At 43.9% G+C, this 15,644-nt stretch overlaps 1 protein-coding gene across 1 annotated transcript in view; it reads left to right on the top strand.

Annotated features, from left to right (window-relative positions):
- The window catches only part of LOC141106248 (calcium/calmodulin-dependent protein kinase type IV-like), a 117,586-nt gene that overhangs the window by 68,055 nt on the left and 33,887 nt on the right, over positions 1–15,644 (top strand). The window contains exons 7-9 of the mRNA XM_073596868.1: positions 65–155; positions 3,340–3,414; positions 14,573–14,648. Of these exons, the coding sequence (XP_073452969.1) occupies positions 65–155; positions 3,340–3,414; positions 14,573–14,648 (242 nt within the window). The remainder of the gene's footprint in view (positions 1–64; positions 156–3,339; positions 3,415–14,572; positions 14,649–15,644) is intronic.

Raw genomic sequence — 15,644 nt, 5'->3', positions numbered from 1 at the left:
TCTCTTTACCAATCACTGGCAATAATTTTGTATATTAATTTATGGTATTTCGTTGCATTTACAGTATCTACACGGAAATGGAGTAGTTCACCGTGACCTAAAACCTGAAAATCTTCTCTATGCTGACATGTCCCCAAATTCTCTTCTTAAAATAGGTAGCGTACCCACTGCTGTAAAACGATAAGCAGGTCAAGCGTTTCAACAAATGCAGGTCATATTTATAAAAAAAACATGCTGGACAAATGTCACAAGCATTTGCCCAGCCATCGCAAATTCTTATCATATTTTGCTTCATATAATGACTTTTACGATCTTGAGGTCCACCTAGTGGCCATAATGCAGTATTTTCCTGATTGAGGTATTTCAGCAAAAATACTGTATTCAGGCCACTAAATGGAGCTGACAATCATAGGAAATCAACATATTCATCAAATTACATTAGAATTGTGACAATCGTCCTGCAAATTTTTTTTTATAATTAGACCCTTTAATGTATATATGTGTCAGTATATATTTGACATCATCTGAACCTTTCATCCTTGCTATGTTTTACATTTAGGGCTTAACCAATAGAAAGGCTTTATAATGTTGCTCCATTTTGTGATGTCAGAATATGATTAGAGATTTTATTCAAATAAAGGCATAGGCATCACTGTCTCCCCTCTAATGCCGCATACAGATGATCGGAATTTCCGACAACCAAACAATGGATTTTTTTCCGACGCATGTTGGCTCAATCTTGTCTTGCATACACACGGTCACACAAATGTTGTCGGAAATTCCGAATGTCAAGAACGCGGTGACGTACGACACATACGACGAGCGGAGAAAAATTAAGTTCAATAGCCAGTGCGGCTCTTCTGCTTGATTCCGAGCATGCGTGGACTTTTGTGCGTCGGAATTGTCTACACACGCTCGGAAGTTACGACAACGGATTTTGTTGTTGGAAAATTTGAGATCCAGCTCTCAAACATCTGTTGTCAGAAATTCCGACACGAAATGTCCGATGGAGCCAACACACGATTGGAACTTCCGACAACAAGCTCACATCAAACATTTGTGGTCGGAAATTCCAATCGTGTGTACGCGGCATAAGGTTTAGCAGCACTGGCTGGCTCTCGTAAGAGATTTTTCTGACACACCTGCTTCAGTATCCCATACACCATACAATCCAACACAGTTTATGATTTGTTGCTATCATTCATGACAGCGTGGTGGCCAGCTAGGGTCAAGCAAAGCTATTTAATTGTTTGGTTCCCCAAAACCTTTTAATTTTTTTTCTTAAATAATGTTATGTACCAGTATTTTATTTTTTGATCATTTGTAAATTGTAAAGTGAAAAAACTGATGCATGTAAAAAGTGCCTACACCTAGAAGTACCTGCAGCAGCCTCCAATACCCTACTATCACAGCCAAATCCTGGACTGCTCTGGCAGGCAAAGCTTCAGCTATTCAGGGTAGTGTCGAATCTTGCTGATACATCCCACCACCCTCACATTTCTATTGGCCCATTACCCCGAGGAGCTGCCTTACCGAAAACAGTGAGGGGCAGGCAAGCTTTGTCACTATCAGCAAGTGCCAAAGCTTTGCCTGTCACTATCTTCACAGACACAATAAACACAATATAACCACACAGCAACTTTAACAACTTACCTACCACTGTACCTTTATTTGCAGTGAAGTTGTGGATGAATATTTATGTCCAATGTCATTTATAAAGTACACTGTGTACAGAGACAATTTAAGCAGCTCTGTACCTTGTGTGCACTGTGCTTGGTCATAGAAAGACAGCGTAGTGTTTACATCTGAGGGCCTACCTTTTCTGCAATTATAAGAAAATAAGGATCTTCACAAGTATACATTGGAATAGTGATAATGTTGTCTTTTGGTCACATAAAGCAACAGGCATTATAGTCCAGAATTTTGGGACCTCACAGGACCCATTTATCAAGGCATCGGGATCCTTGCCTGCTGCATGATATAAATATAGGACAAGAATATCACTATTCCAAAAGTGTGCTCCTGAAGATCCTTATTTTTCTGTACAAAAACCATTTACCTTCCTTGTTCTGAACATCTGTGCATTAACCCCCTCATCTTCATCCTCTCACTGTATGTGACCTTTAGTGGAAGCCATTCCTTTTTGCCTCCCTCTGTACATGACCTGTATATTCTGTATCTAGTGTACCGATATCAAACTCCATGCTTTAAAGCATAACTAAAGAATTTGTATTACTTTAAACAGTTTGCTTGTGCCAAGCTAGCCCAAAGGAACTTTGTAACAGATGTGCCCGCTGTCACTGTTGTACTGTTGTAAACCGTGTAGCATCAGCTACATACAGTATACAGTGAAGTGTTTCGGCAGCATTATAGAGACTTCCTGTCTGCTGCTGGAACAAAATCGAGTCAGGCTGAGAGCTTCTCAGTCGTTCACATAAAGCATTGTATTTTTAAAAATGAATACAAGCTCTCCTCTGGTTGGCTGAGGTGAAGAGAATGACAATCCAAAGAAGCCTTGTATTCATTTATACAAATACAAGGCTTCTGTGAATGGTTGAGAAGCTCTTAGCACTTGTTCCAGCAGCAGGCGGGAAGTCCCCATAATGCTGCTGGAAAACAGCGCTGCTATTTTGACAGCATCCACATTTCTTAGTGAAAGAAAAAGTAAATTTGGACCAACTTGGCCCAAATAAACTATGTAGAAAAAACATAACCTGGAGTTGCTCTTTAATCCCCTCAATACCAGAATGTTTTTTCATTTCCAAAAATTGTGGCAAAAATTGAGATTACCTTGGGATGTTTACTTCCCGGCCTTGTTATGTTGGAACCAAGAGAGGGTGCATACAGTTATACAGAAAGCAACATTACAAAAGTATGCATATCAACTTTGAGAGGTAGTTGATATCTTGTAACCACTTACATAGTCAGCAAAAATGCAGCCATGTAACACTGAGGGTGTTCTTACTGTCTTAGCAGCACTTTTGTGTTCACAGAGAGTAAAGAAAACTGTTTTTTTTTTTACTTTATATAGTATCAAATGTAGTATAAAATGAAAAACCAAGGGTTATTAAATACCACCAAAATAATCTCTATCAAAAAAAAAAAAGATATAAAATTTATTTGGGTACAGTTATTATCCATCAAAGTATCACAGCACTAAAAACTGAAAAATGACCTAGCAATGACAGACTGGTACTTGAGCAGTTAAACTGTAACTTTGACAATTACCATTAATTACAAAGTAACATTAGGCGGGGCATGAAAAATAGTGTTGGGTAGCTCTGATGCTCTAAATTTTGAATTGATACTATGTGTTAATTGTTTTTTTAAACACTAAAGCGGACTTTGGCCTGTCAAAAATCATTGATGACCAAGTAACCATGAAGACTGTTTGTGGAACACCAGGATACTGTGGTAAGTTTATGTACATGACACGTGTTCCACAAATGCTAGACAAACCCTTGTATCCGGTTGTATTACAACAAGTTAATACTATCAGCTAATTTTAAAGAGACCCAGTCACCAAAATTTTAATTTCAACAAAAATCTTCCAATTAGAATGTATGTGTATTCAATGTATTTTTTGCACGTAATTTACCTGTAAAAGCCTCTCTTGTGCAGACTTTTAACAGCCATTAAACTGCTTCTGGGTACCTCTATCTTTAATGTGATGTCAACCCCAGAAACACTATAGGGGGCATGAGCTGGTGGCTGGAATGGGTGCAGGAGTCGCAGGAGTTCCGATATCATCATCTGATCCTGCAATAATCCTGAATATTCAGGAATATCCAAGCATCTGTACATGACTGATCCCTCTCCTTCCACAGCAATACTGCTCAACTCACCAGAAATGGCAAAGATCAGCCATAACTACCCATGCAACAGAACAAAGAAACAAGCTTGCTTTCAGTACTCACAGCTATCTACTCCCCACGTGCAGACTCACCTCATAATGTTTCAAAATTGTTTCCTGGAACAAAGGTCTAAACTCGAAGGTCAAACAACTCTAGTACTTACCCTTCTCAGAAGATATTAAATTTATATTTTTTTGCCTCATAGGAAACACACTTGTTAAGCCTTGAGGTCTTCACACTAAAAAATTATTTGATTACCGAATCCTTTAATGGTAGTTAGTTACATAGTTACATAGTTAGTCTATTTAGTTCAACCAATAAAAGGGAAATAAAATAATTATTCCTTCTACTCCTAAGGAGTCTCTATTCTAATAGCGAAGTCCATATCAACGGAGATCCTAGATCTTAAAACAAACTCATTTGACCAAAATGTACTGCTCTAAATGTTACTTCATGGCTAAACTGTAATGGTTCTCAATGTACTGTATATGTTCCACCCCTATTAAAAATTTACTGCCTAAATAAAGTTACCCTTTAGGTCTTAGAAATGGCAGATAGACCCCCTCCCCTCCCCCCTACTCCTACTGAGACTTTACTGCAGTCACTGATTATCACATGGATGACTCGGTTAAATCAGTGGCTTTGATGACTGGAAGAATAGATTTAATGGCACTGACTAGGGATGAGCCGAACACCCCCCGGTTCGGTTCGCACCAGAACCTGCGAACGGACCGAAAGTTCGCACGAACGTTAGAACCCCATTGACGTCTATGGGACTCGAACGTTCGAAATCAAAAGTGCTCATTTTAAAGGCTAATTTGCATGGTATTGTCCTAAAAAGGGTTTGGGGACCCGGGTCCTACCCCAGGGGACATGTATCAATGCAAAAAAAACTTTTAAAAACGGCCGTTTTTTCGGGAGCAGTGATTTTAATGATGCTTAAAGTAAAAAAAAAAAAAGTAAAATATTCCTTTAAATATCGTACCTGAGGGGTGTCTATAGTATGCCTGTAAAGTGACGCGTGTTTCCCGTGTTTAGAACAGTCCCTGCACCAAATGTCATTTTTAAAGGAAAAAATCTCATTTAAAACTGCTTGCGGGTTTAATGTCATGTCGGGTCCTGGCAATATGGATGAAAATCAGTGAGACAAACGGCATGGGTACCCCCCAGTCCATTACCAGGCCCTTTGGGTCTTGTATGGATATTAAGGGGAACCCCGCACCCAAATTAAAATAAGGAAAGGTGTGGGGCCACCAGGCCCTATATACTCTGAACAGCAGTATACAGGCTGTAGGTTTGTTGTTAGTTAGAATCTCTTTGTAATTTTGAACGGGTACATTTTTAACGTGTTTAGCTCCAGCCAAAAAATCTTTTTTAAGCTTTTTGGAAAACATAGGGAAGGGTTATCACCCCTGTGACATTTGTTTTGCTGTCTTTCCTCCTCTTCAGAAGATTTCACCTCACTTTTTGTCCCAATGGATTGGAAAGCATCAGTGGAAAGGAGAAATGTTTTTCCCATATTAACTCTTACAGGAGAGAATTTCCCTTCCTAGGGGTAGATTTATTCTCACTTCCTGTTGTCTCCTTCCGTTTGCAAGTTGGAGTCATTTGTAAGTTAGTTGTTTGAAAGTAGGGTCCTGCCCTATATACTCAGCAGAAATTTGGGCCTTAGGTGTTGCTGTGGCCACAACACTGTAAGCCCTCACAGGGCTCTGCTGTGAAATATTAGATCAAGAATTGTAATTACATGCCCCTGTTGAACAGGAGCTGAAAAATTAGGCCTTAGGCACTGGTGCTGGTGCCACAACACTGCAACCCCTCACAGACACTCTAGTTGGAATGCAGGAACGAGCCCTGCTGCAAAGTATTGCATCAAAAATTGTAATTACACGCCCCTGTTAAACAAGGGCTGAAAAATTGGGCCTTAGGCACTGGTGCTGGTGCCACAACACTGCAACCCCTCACAGACACTCTAGTTGGAATGCAGGAACGAGCCCTGCTGCAAAGTATTACATCAAAAATCGTAATTACACGCCCCTGTTAAACAGGGGCTGAAAAATTGTGCCTTAGGCACTGGTGGTGGCGCCCAGAACCAAAAATGCTCTTACAAGCTATCAGCGTGATGATTGAGGAGGAAGAGGATAATTACTCAGGAATAGTCACTCAGCATCAGCATAGGCAGTCTTTGAAGGGATCTGAGATTTCAAAAAAAATTATTCAGTTACATCAGCATCAGGTGCTTGGTAGCTGGTGGTGATCCAAGACTCATTCATTTTTATGAAGGTCAGTCGATCGACCGAGTCAGTGGACAGACGCACCCTGTGATCGGTTACCACGCCTCCAGCAGCACTGAATGTGCGTTCCGAAAGAACGCTGGATGCAGGACAGGCCAGTAGCTCAATTGCATACTGTGCAAGCTCTGGCCAGTGATCCATCCTCAAGACCCAGTAACCCAGAGGATTTTCGGTGGGAAAGGTGTCCAAGTCTGATCTTGCCCCTAGGTATTCCTGCACCATGTAAAACAGACGCTGGCGATGGTTGCTGGAACCGATCATACCTTGGGGCTGCGGACCAAAAAATTGTCTGAACGCATCGGTCAGACGGCCACCTTCTCCACCGCTCCTTCTTTGACTGACCGAAGCCTCAGCAACACGTTGTCCAGAAACAGGAGTTTGTAACCTCCCAGTCTCTGGGAACGCGTTGCACAGACCTTTCTGCAAGGCCTCCCGAAGATGTTTCATCCTCTGCTCCCTCTGCGATGGCAAGATAAGGTCCGCAACCTTACCCTTGTAACGTGGATCAAGGAGGGTTGCCAGCCAGTATTGGTCCTTCTCCTTGATACCACGAATACGAGGATCCTTACGCAGGCTTTGCAGGATCAGGGAGGCCATGCAGCGTAGGTTTGCTGAGGCATTCGGTCCGGAGTCCTCTGGGTCACTAAGGACGACATGGTCCGCAGCCACCTCCTCCCAGCCACGTACAAGTCCATGTGTTTCTTGGGACTGATCCCTTAAAGACTGCTGCTGATGCTGAGTGCCAGGCTCCACCTCCATACTGACACAATCTTCCTCCTCCTCCTCATCTTCCTCCTCGTCCTCTTCCTGTGTGATCGGCGGGCACGCAGGAACACTGTCTGGATAAAGGGGGCCTTGAGAGCTAAGGAAGTCCTCCTCTTCCTGCCTCTGTTCTGCCTCAAGTGCCCTGTCCATTATTCCACGCAGCGTGTGCTCCAACAGGTGGACAAGGGGGACAGTGTCACTGATGCATGCACTGTCACTGCTCACCATCCTCGTGGCCTCCTCAAATGGTGACAGGACAGTGCATGCATCCCTGATCATGGCCCACTGGCGTGGGGAAAAAAAACCAAGCTCCCCTGACCCTGTCCTGGTGCCATAGTCGCACAGGTACTCATTGATGGCCCTCTGCTGCGTGTGCAGCCGCTGCAGCATGGCCAACGTTGAGTTCCACCTGGTGGGCATGTCACAGATTAGGCGGTTCTTGGGCAGGTTAAACTCCTTTTGGAGGTCCGTCAGCCGAGCACTGGCATTATATGACCGGCGGAAATGCACACAGACTTTCCTGGCCTGCCTCAGGACATCCTGTAAGCCCGGGTACCTGCCCAAGAACCGCTGCACCACCAAGTTAAGGACGTGAGCCAAACAGGGCACATGGGTCATTTGTCCCTGTCGGAGGGCAGAGAGGAGGTTGGTGCCATTGTCGTAAACCACCATTCCTGCCTTAAGTTGGCGTGGCGTCAACCACCTCTGAACCTGCCCCTGCAGAGCTGACAGAACCTCTGCCCCAGTGTGGCTCCTGTCCCCCAAGCACACCAGCTCAAGCACCGCATGGCATCTTTTGGCCTGCGTACTTGCGTAGCCCCTTGAACGACTACGGAGCACCGCTGGTTCCGAGGAAGAGGCCATGGAGGAAGAAGAAGAGGAGGGGGTGGAGGAGAGAGGTGTGTCACAATCATTAGCATTTTGGAGGCGTGGTGGCGGAACAACCTCCAACACTACTGCACCTTGTCCTGCATCCTTCCCAGCTGCCAGCAGAGTCACCCAATGCGCCGTGAAACTTAGGTAACGTCCCTGTCCATGCCTGCTGGACCATGAGTCAGCGGTAATATGCACCTTACCGCTGACCGCCCTGTCCAGCGAGGCATGGACATTGCCTTCCACATGCTGGTAGAGAGCCGGAATCGCCTTCCGTGAGAAAAAGTGGCGTTTGGGTACCTGCCACTGAGGAACTGCACATTCCACAAACTCACGGAAGGGGGCAGAGTCTACCAACTGAAAAGGCAGCAGTTGAAGTGCTAGCAATTTTGCCAAGCTAGCATTCAACCGCTGGGCATGTGGATGGCTGGGAGCAAACTTCTTTCGGCGGTGCAGCAGCTGGGGCAGGGAAATTTGCCTGGTACAATCTGACGTCGGTGTACCAAAATCAGATTGCCCACAAGTACGTGGCTGTGACACACCTAATTCTACACCTTCATTCCTCTCAGTGCAGGTCTCAGAGAGGACTGAAGGTCTAGTGGGGTTGGAAATCTCAGCTGATGAGGAGCAAGCAGAGGTCCTCTTTGTTCTTTGGTGTGGGTCTTTTAGATACGCTTGCCAAGGAACTGCATGGCAGGTCAACATATGTCTGGTCAAGCATGTGGTACCCAAGCGGGAGATGTTTTGGCCACGCGAGATACGCTTGAGACATATGTTGCAAATAGCAGCGGTGCGATCTGATGCACTCGTCTCAAAAAAGGCCCACACCAAAGAACATTTTGAATAACGCGCAGAGACTGCAGCGCCCTGCACATGTGGAGCTTTGGGGTGTGATGCAGTCAATGTGCTGCCCTTAGGCTGGCCCCTGGAGGGCATCCTGCCTCATTGGTGATGTGCCGCCTCCTCCTCCTCCTCCTCCTCCTCTCTCCTATCAGGCACCCACGTTGAGTCAGTGACCTCATCATCCCCTCCCTCCTCATCACTGGAGCAAACCTGGCAGTATGCTGCAGCAGGGGGAGCATGACTGCCAGATTGCTGTCCTTCTTGGGCACCCCCTCTGTCCGTGCTCGTGTTACTGCCTTCATCGAGCTCAGTATCATCATCAGAGCCTTCCAAACGCTGGGCATCCTCCTGGAGCATGTACCCAACACTGTGGTCAAACAGTTCGAGGGACTCCTCAGGAGGACATGGTGGGGCTAGGGAAGGAGTCACTGATGACATTGAGCCGAGGGAAGAGGCCGCTGCTTTGCCAGACAAAGTACCCTGGGCATGGGTGAGAGAGGATGAGGAGGATGAGGACGGCTTGGTCATCCACTCGACCAAGTCTTCCGCATGTTGCGGCTCAACATGGCCAGCTGCCGAAAAAAAGGCCAAGCGTGTCCCATGGCCACGTGCTGATGAGGATGCACCGTCTCCACGACCAGCACTAGACACAGAGCCTGCTTGCCCTCTCTTATTGGCTTGTGACTGTCTGCCTCTCCTTCTTGGCCTTCCAGACATACTAATGGCCTGTAGCTGCACTAAGCTGGGATATATATATATATATATATATATGTACTGATACTGCAGCTAGCAAAATCAACTGCCTGCCTGTAGTATGAGAACACCACCAACCTTCTACAGGTAGCTTTAGCTGAACACTGTGAGGTGGACGCACCCCACTAACTTGTAGGTTTAGCAGAACACTGTGAGCAAGACGCACTGCACTAACTGTAAATAGTCTAGCTGCCTGACTGTGGTACTAATAGGATCAAAAGAACACCAGCAATTTTCTTTAAAATACTGTAACAAGACAAGCCTGCCTGTCAGTAAGAAGATAACAGGAACGGATCTAGCTGAACACTGTGAGCAGGACGCACCCCACTAGCTTGTAGGTTTAGCTGAACACTGTGAGGTGGACGCACCCCACTAACTTGTAGGTTTAGCTGAACACTGTGAGCAGGACGCACCCCACTAACTTGTAGGTTTAGCAGAACACTGTGAGCAGGACGCACTGCACTAACTGTAAATAGTCTAGCTGCCTGACTGTGGTACTAATAGGATCAAAAGAACACCAGCAATTTTCTTTAAAATACTGTAACAAGACAAGTCTGCCTGTCAGTAAGAAGATAACAGGAACGGATCTAGCTGAACACTGTGAGCAGGACGCACCCCACTAGCTTGTAGGTTTAGCTGAACACTGTGAGGTGGACGCACCCCACTAACTTGTAGGTTTAGCTGAACACTGTGAGCAGGACGCACCCCACTAACTTGTAGGTTTAGCAGAACACTGTGAGCAGGACGCACTGCACTAACTGTAAATAGTCTAGCTGCCTGACTGTGGTACTAATAGGATCAAAAGAACACCAGCAATTTTCTTTAAAATACTGTAACAAGACAAGCCTGCCTGTCAGTAAGAAGATAACAGGAACGGATCTAGCTGAACACTGTGAGCAGGACGCACCCCACTAGCTTGTAGGTTTAGCTGAACACTGTGAGGTGGACGCACCCCACTAACTTGTAGGTTTTGCTGAACACTGTGAGCAGCACGCACCCCACTAACTTGTAGGTTTAGCAGAACACTGTGAGCAGGACGCACTGCACTAACTGTAAATAGTCTAGCTGCCTGACTGTGGTACTAATAGGATCAAAAGAACACCAGCAATTTTCTTCAGGTAGCTGTATTTACTGTAACAAGACAAGCCTGCCTGTCAGTAAGAAGATAACAGAAATGGATCTAGCTGAACACTGTGAGCAGGACGCACCCCACTAGCTTGTAGGTTTAGCTGAACACTGTGAGGTGGACACACCCCACTAACTTGTAGGTTTAGCTGAACACTGTGAGCAGGACGCACCCCACTTACTTGTAGGTTTAGCAGAACACTGTGGGCAGGACGCACTGCACTAACTGTAAATAGTCTAGCTGCCTGACTGTGGTACTAATAGGATCAAAAGAACACCAGTAATTTTCTTTAAAATACTGTAACAAGACAAGCCTGCCTGTCAGTAAGAAGATAACAGGAACGGATCTAGCTGAACACTGTGAGCAGGACGCACTGCACTAAATGTAAATAGTCTAGCTGCCTGACTGTGGCACTAATAAGATCAAAAGAACACCAGTAATTTTCTTCAAAATACTGTAACAAGACAAGCCTGCCTGTCAGTAGGAATATAACAGGAACGGATCTAGCTGAACACTGTGAGCAGGACGCACTGCACTAAATGTAAATAGTCTGAAAGATAACAGGAACGGATCTAGCTAAACTGAATACAGTGTATATATATATATATGCAACACCTGGGATGCATATATATACACAATACACTTTAAGTGCAGCTAACTGACTGACTGTCCTGCCTAATCTAGCTAACTCAAATGAAATGACACTGTCTCTCTCTCTCTCTCTAAGCACACCGGAACACACTGCACAGGGCCGCCGTGCAGGCGGCCTTATATAGTGTGGGGCGTGTACTAAATCCCCTGAGCCATAATTGGCCAAAGCCTCCTTGGCTTTGGCCAATTATGGCTCTCTGTTAAGGCGGCACTGTGATTGGCCAAGCATGCGGGTCATAGTGCATGCTTGGCCAATCATCAGCAAGCAATGCACTGCGATGCCGCAGTGAATTATGGGCCGTGACGCGCCACACGAATTTGGCGCGAACGGCCCATATCGTTCGCAATTCGACGAACGATCGAACAGCCGATGTTCGAGTCGAACATGGGTTCGACTCGAACACAAAGCTCATCCCTAGCACTGACATATGGAGATGGAGGTACCCAGGAAGCCGTATATACTCACTCTGATTCTCATAACACCTTAACTCGCATTGACTTGACTTTCTCGACTGACACCCTACGCCCCTTCCAGATGTTGAGGTAACATACCTCCCCAGAGGAATTTAAGACCATGCACTAGTTATGGTGGAAATTTTTCATCTTGGCTGGCATGCCCCCCCATGGACATTTTAAACCTGAATTCAGTGGTGGCTGATGCTCCATCGGTCGGGGGGCGGAAGATGGACCAGACCGTGGCCCCCCATCACTCCAGGCTACACTGCGCACCATAAACACCACCCCCTCCCCCCTCAGTCACCCCCGTGTCCCGGCTCCGTCGGGCTTCCCATGCGTCTCCTCGGTATCACAGCGGCCAAACGTCTCCTCCCTCTTCCTCCTCCTCCTCATAGGCTAATAGGATGGCTTCTCCTTACGACCACTCGGTAAACAGGTTTCACGACCCGCTTCCTGATTGGCCGGGAGAAGAATCAGTGTGACAAAAGCGAATATTAATTCACTATTGTCACACAACTGGATGGGCTCAGGGCGCAGTGCTCTGCGCCCTGAGTCCACCCTTTTTTTAAGCCTATTAGAGCCTCTGGCTCTAAACACGTGCTTCAAAAAAAAAATCTCATTGGAATCTATGCGTCCGGCGCCCTGCATGTAGATTAGGGGGCTGGACCCATAGATAGGGAGCCACCACTGATTGAATTACAACAGCTCAATGCTCTTGAGCCATCACAGATTACTGGCTAGGCATATCCTTAGTCTCCCTGCAAGAATCGAAATGGGAGGCATTCAAGGCCATCCTGCGATGATTATGTAGATTTAGAAATAATGCAAAAGCTTTAATAGCAACTACTGAAAAAGCATTGATCCAAGCTGCATTTCTGTATACTTCGACTCCCACTCCAGAAAACTACCAAAACTAGCTTGCAAAAAAGAGGGAACGTTAACTCTTTCTACTTAAACAAACTAACAAACATATGTTCTATACTAATCCAAAAATGTTTTTTAATATGGCAGTAAAGCAGGAATGCTATTTAGGCGTATCTAGCTAAATCAAAATATATTCCAACAGTTATACCTAAAATTTTAGACCATCTGGGTCATGAACATAACTAAACACTACAAATCCTACAGAGCTTTTTTCATGCTTTTATGTACAGTAACTCTACTGCCCATCACACCCTAGAGGAATTATGCTAAAATCTATAAAAATTCCTTTCACAACACTATCTCAAAAAGATCAAGCTTGCTTTTTCTAAATTCCAAACCAGGAAAAGAATTGGTTTTTACAGGTTTGGGTCAAGTTTCTGATCCAAAGCCAACTTCTCAATCTTCTGTGTGAATGTGGAAAATTCCACTTTTTCCACACAAAGTCCAGACAGATACTCCTTCCAATTGCAGGTAGATGACCAATTCAAATATATAGAGGTAGTCATACATCATTCTTTAAAAACCTATATCATCAACAATCATCAATAGAAAGTCAGTGGATACAATTCCCTCTAGACCTCATGGGCAGGATCAATTTATTGAAGATAATATTTCTCCCCAAAACCCTTTAAATCCTTGCTAATGTTCCCTGCCTGATCCCACATATCATTTCTACATAACTTACCACTATTTGTATTTCATTTCTACTGCCACTGTCCTCTCCTCATGTCTCCCTCGAGTCCTCTATCTTTCCGTTCATAAATCAGTGTTAGCATTTACTAATTTCTATACTTCTATTTGGTTCAATACTTTGTTGCTTGAGTTTCTCACACCACCAAATGTTACCCACTGGACTTCCTCTAGGGTAAAATACCTATCCCGGCTATTCACTTGTGGTGAATTTAGGTTGATCTAACGATTCCAAGAGGCTTTTGAATTTTTTCCATGCTCCTATTCTAAGTACCATCCACATCTTAACATGTGGTTCTCGCACAATTTAGTTTACACAGTGTAGCTTTGGAGTACTAACACATAGAACTAATTCTCTGGCAAACTAGACTAAACTGGTCACCAAATACTATTTGGTCCTCCTAAAGGAACGCTCTACAAAAGCCACTTACTGACCTCGAGTGGGCTGAATATAAATCAACTTACATGATCTCACCAATATTCTCTAAAACAAAGTGAATTAAAAAGCATCTATGTAAAGGAAAAACTGCAGGTAAGCATTTAAAATACTTAATTTTATTTGCTTTTAACTTTCTTTCTTATTAAGTTGGTAACAGGATCTCTTTGAGGTGGTTTTAGGTGGAATATAATCAGTTTTAAAGTCGAAGCTGTAAAAAAAGACATAGGGCAATTTTCCACACAATTCCACGTATACTGATGCATGCAAAATGCAATAAGCTGTTAAAATAAAATTAAAAAAAGATTTGTCTTACGTGAGGAGATAGAAAGATGTTAATGAAAGTTCTTCGCATATAATTTATTAACAAGGCACAGGGTGTGATTTGGACATTAGAATTGGTATTTTTTAATACTTACACATTTCCATTTTTCACAGGTTAGCAAATGTGTTTTCATAGAGATAGTCTTCAAATGCAAAAATGTTTTCCCATCTATAAAATTGCTCAGTGTGATTGAGCTGATAACCATGTACACATACATTATTACTTAGAAATATTATATTCTGTGTAAAAAATGTGTGTTCCAACACACATTTACTTTGCAATATATTTTTCTTGTAATGTGTACCTGCATTTATGAATCATAGAGTTATTTTTCCATAAATAATGCTCTCTCCCATGATTTATTTTTACCTGATTTTAGTATTTTTTAAATAGAATTATCCTTTGTTAGTACCCCTAGGCATCACACTACTTACAGTATAAAGTATGACAATTTAAATTTCAACCAATCTACTATGGATTTGGAACTAATTTTGCTAAAGCTGTGTTGCTCTTATATTATTTCTAATATGTTACACATGCAAGAAAAATATTACATAATATTCTATTTCGTTTTCTTTTCAGCACCAGAAATTCTTCAGGGCTCCCCATATGGCCCAGAAGTTGACATGTGGTCTGTTGGAGTCATTGCATACATCTTGTAAGAGTTTGTATGTTATGTGCTAGATAACTGGTGTTATATGCTAGCATGAAGAGTGTGCTTTTGTTTAAGTGCTTCTGCTATTAAAGCGGTTGTAAATTAAGAATCATCAATAACTTGCACCCCCTCTGTTTTATCAAGATACGTGTGTCTTTTTTTTCTTTACCTTTAATCCTAAATACCTTCTCTCACAGCACTAATTTGCTGTCAGGTATCCTCCTCTGCTCTCTTTCCCCGATCTAAGGAGAGCTGCGAGAGGGGCTGAGATTGCTTTCTGACATCAGTGGGCCAGCAGAGGGAGGTCATGTGACCGCACAGCGGTGCTATGCAAGAAGGTATTTAGGATAAGAATTGTAAAAAAACTAACACACCGTACTTTGTATCTTGATAAAACAGAGGGGATGAAAGCTATTTGTACATGTTACTTTCAAGCCACAGAAAATAGCAACAGGAGGGGAGGGGCAGGGAGTTGATCGTCTCCCACGCTCAGGCTTCGGAACTGACAGGCAGGGAGGAAGGGGGAGAGGGAGAGACTCAGAGCAGAGAGATGGATGGCAGAGGCAGATAAACTGACCATGGTATCATAGAATCAGCAGCCATGATTACTATGGTCAGCACACAGGGGGACACATGAACAAGCAGAATCAACCAGGTATATTACAACATAGAATGGGACAATTTACACTGCAGAAGCACTGCTCTTTAGATCATGTCTGGTCGTGGGAGAGTGGGTGATCATTCCCATTTATTCACTATCCAATGCCCAGATAAACGTGTCCCTTCTCTTTATTGTGTAATGCCCCATACACACGGTCGGATTTTCCGATGGAAAATGTGTGATAGGACCTTGTTGTCAGAAATTCCGACCATGTGTGGGCTCCATCACACATTTTCCATCGGAATTTCCAACACACAAAGTTTGAGAGCTTGCTATAAAATTTTCCGACAACAAAATCCGTTGTCGGAAATTCCGATCCTGTGTACACAAATCCGACA

This window comes from Aquarana catesbeiana, linkage group LG01 (assembly GCF_042186555.1).
Source record: "Aquarana catesbeiana isolate 2022-GZ linkage group LG01, ASM4218655v1, whole genome shotgun sequence".
Lineage (NCBI taxonomy): Eukaryota > Metazoa > Chordata > Amphibia > Anura > Ranidae > Aquarana > Aquarana catesbeiana.
This window is presented reverse-complemented; position numbering and strand designations above follow the sequence as displayed.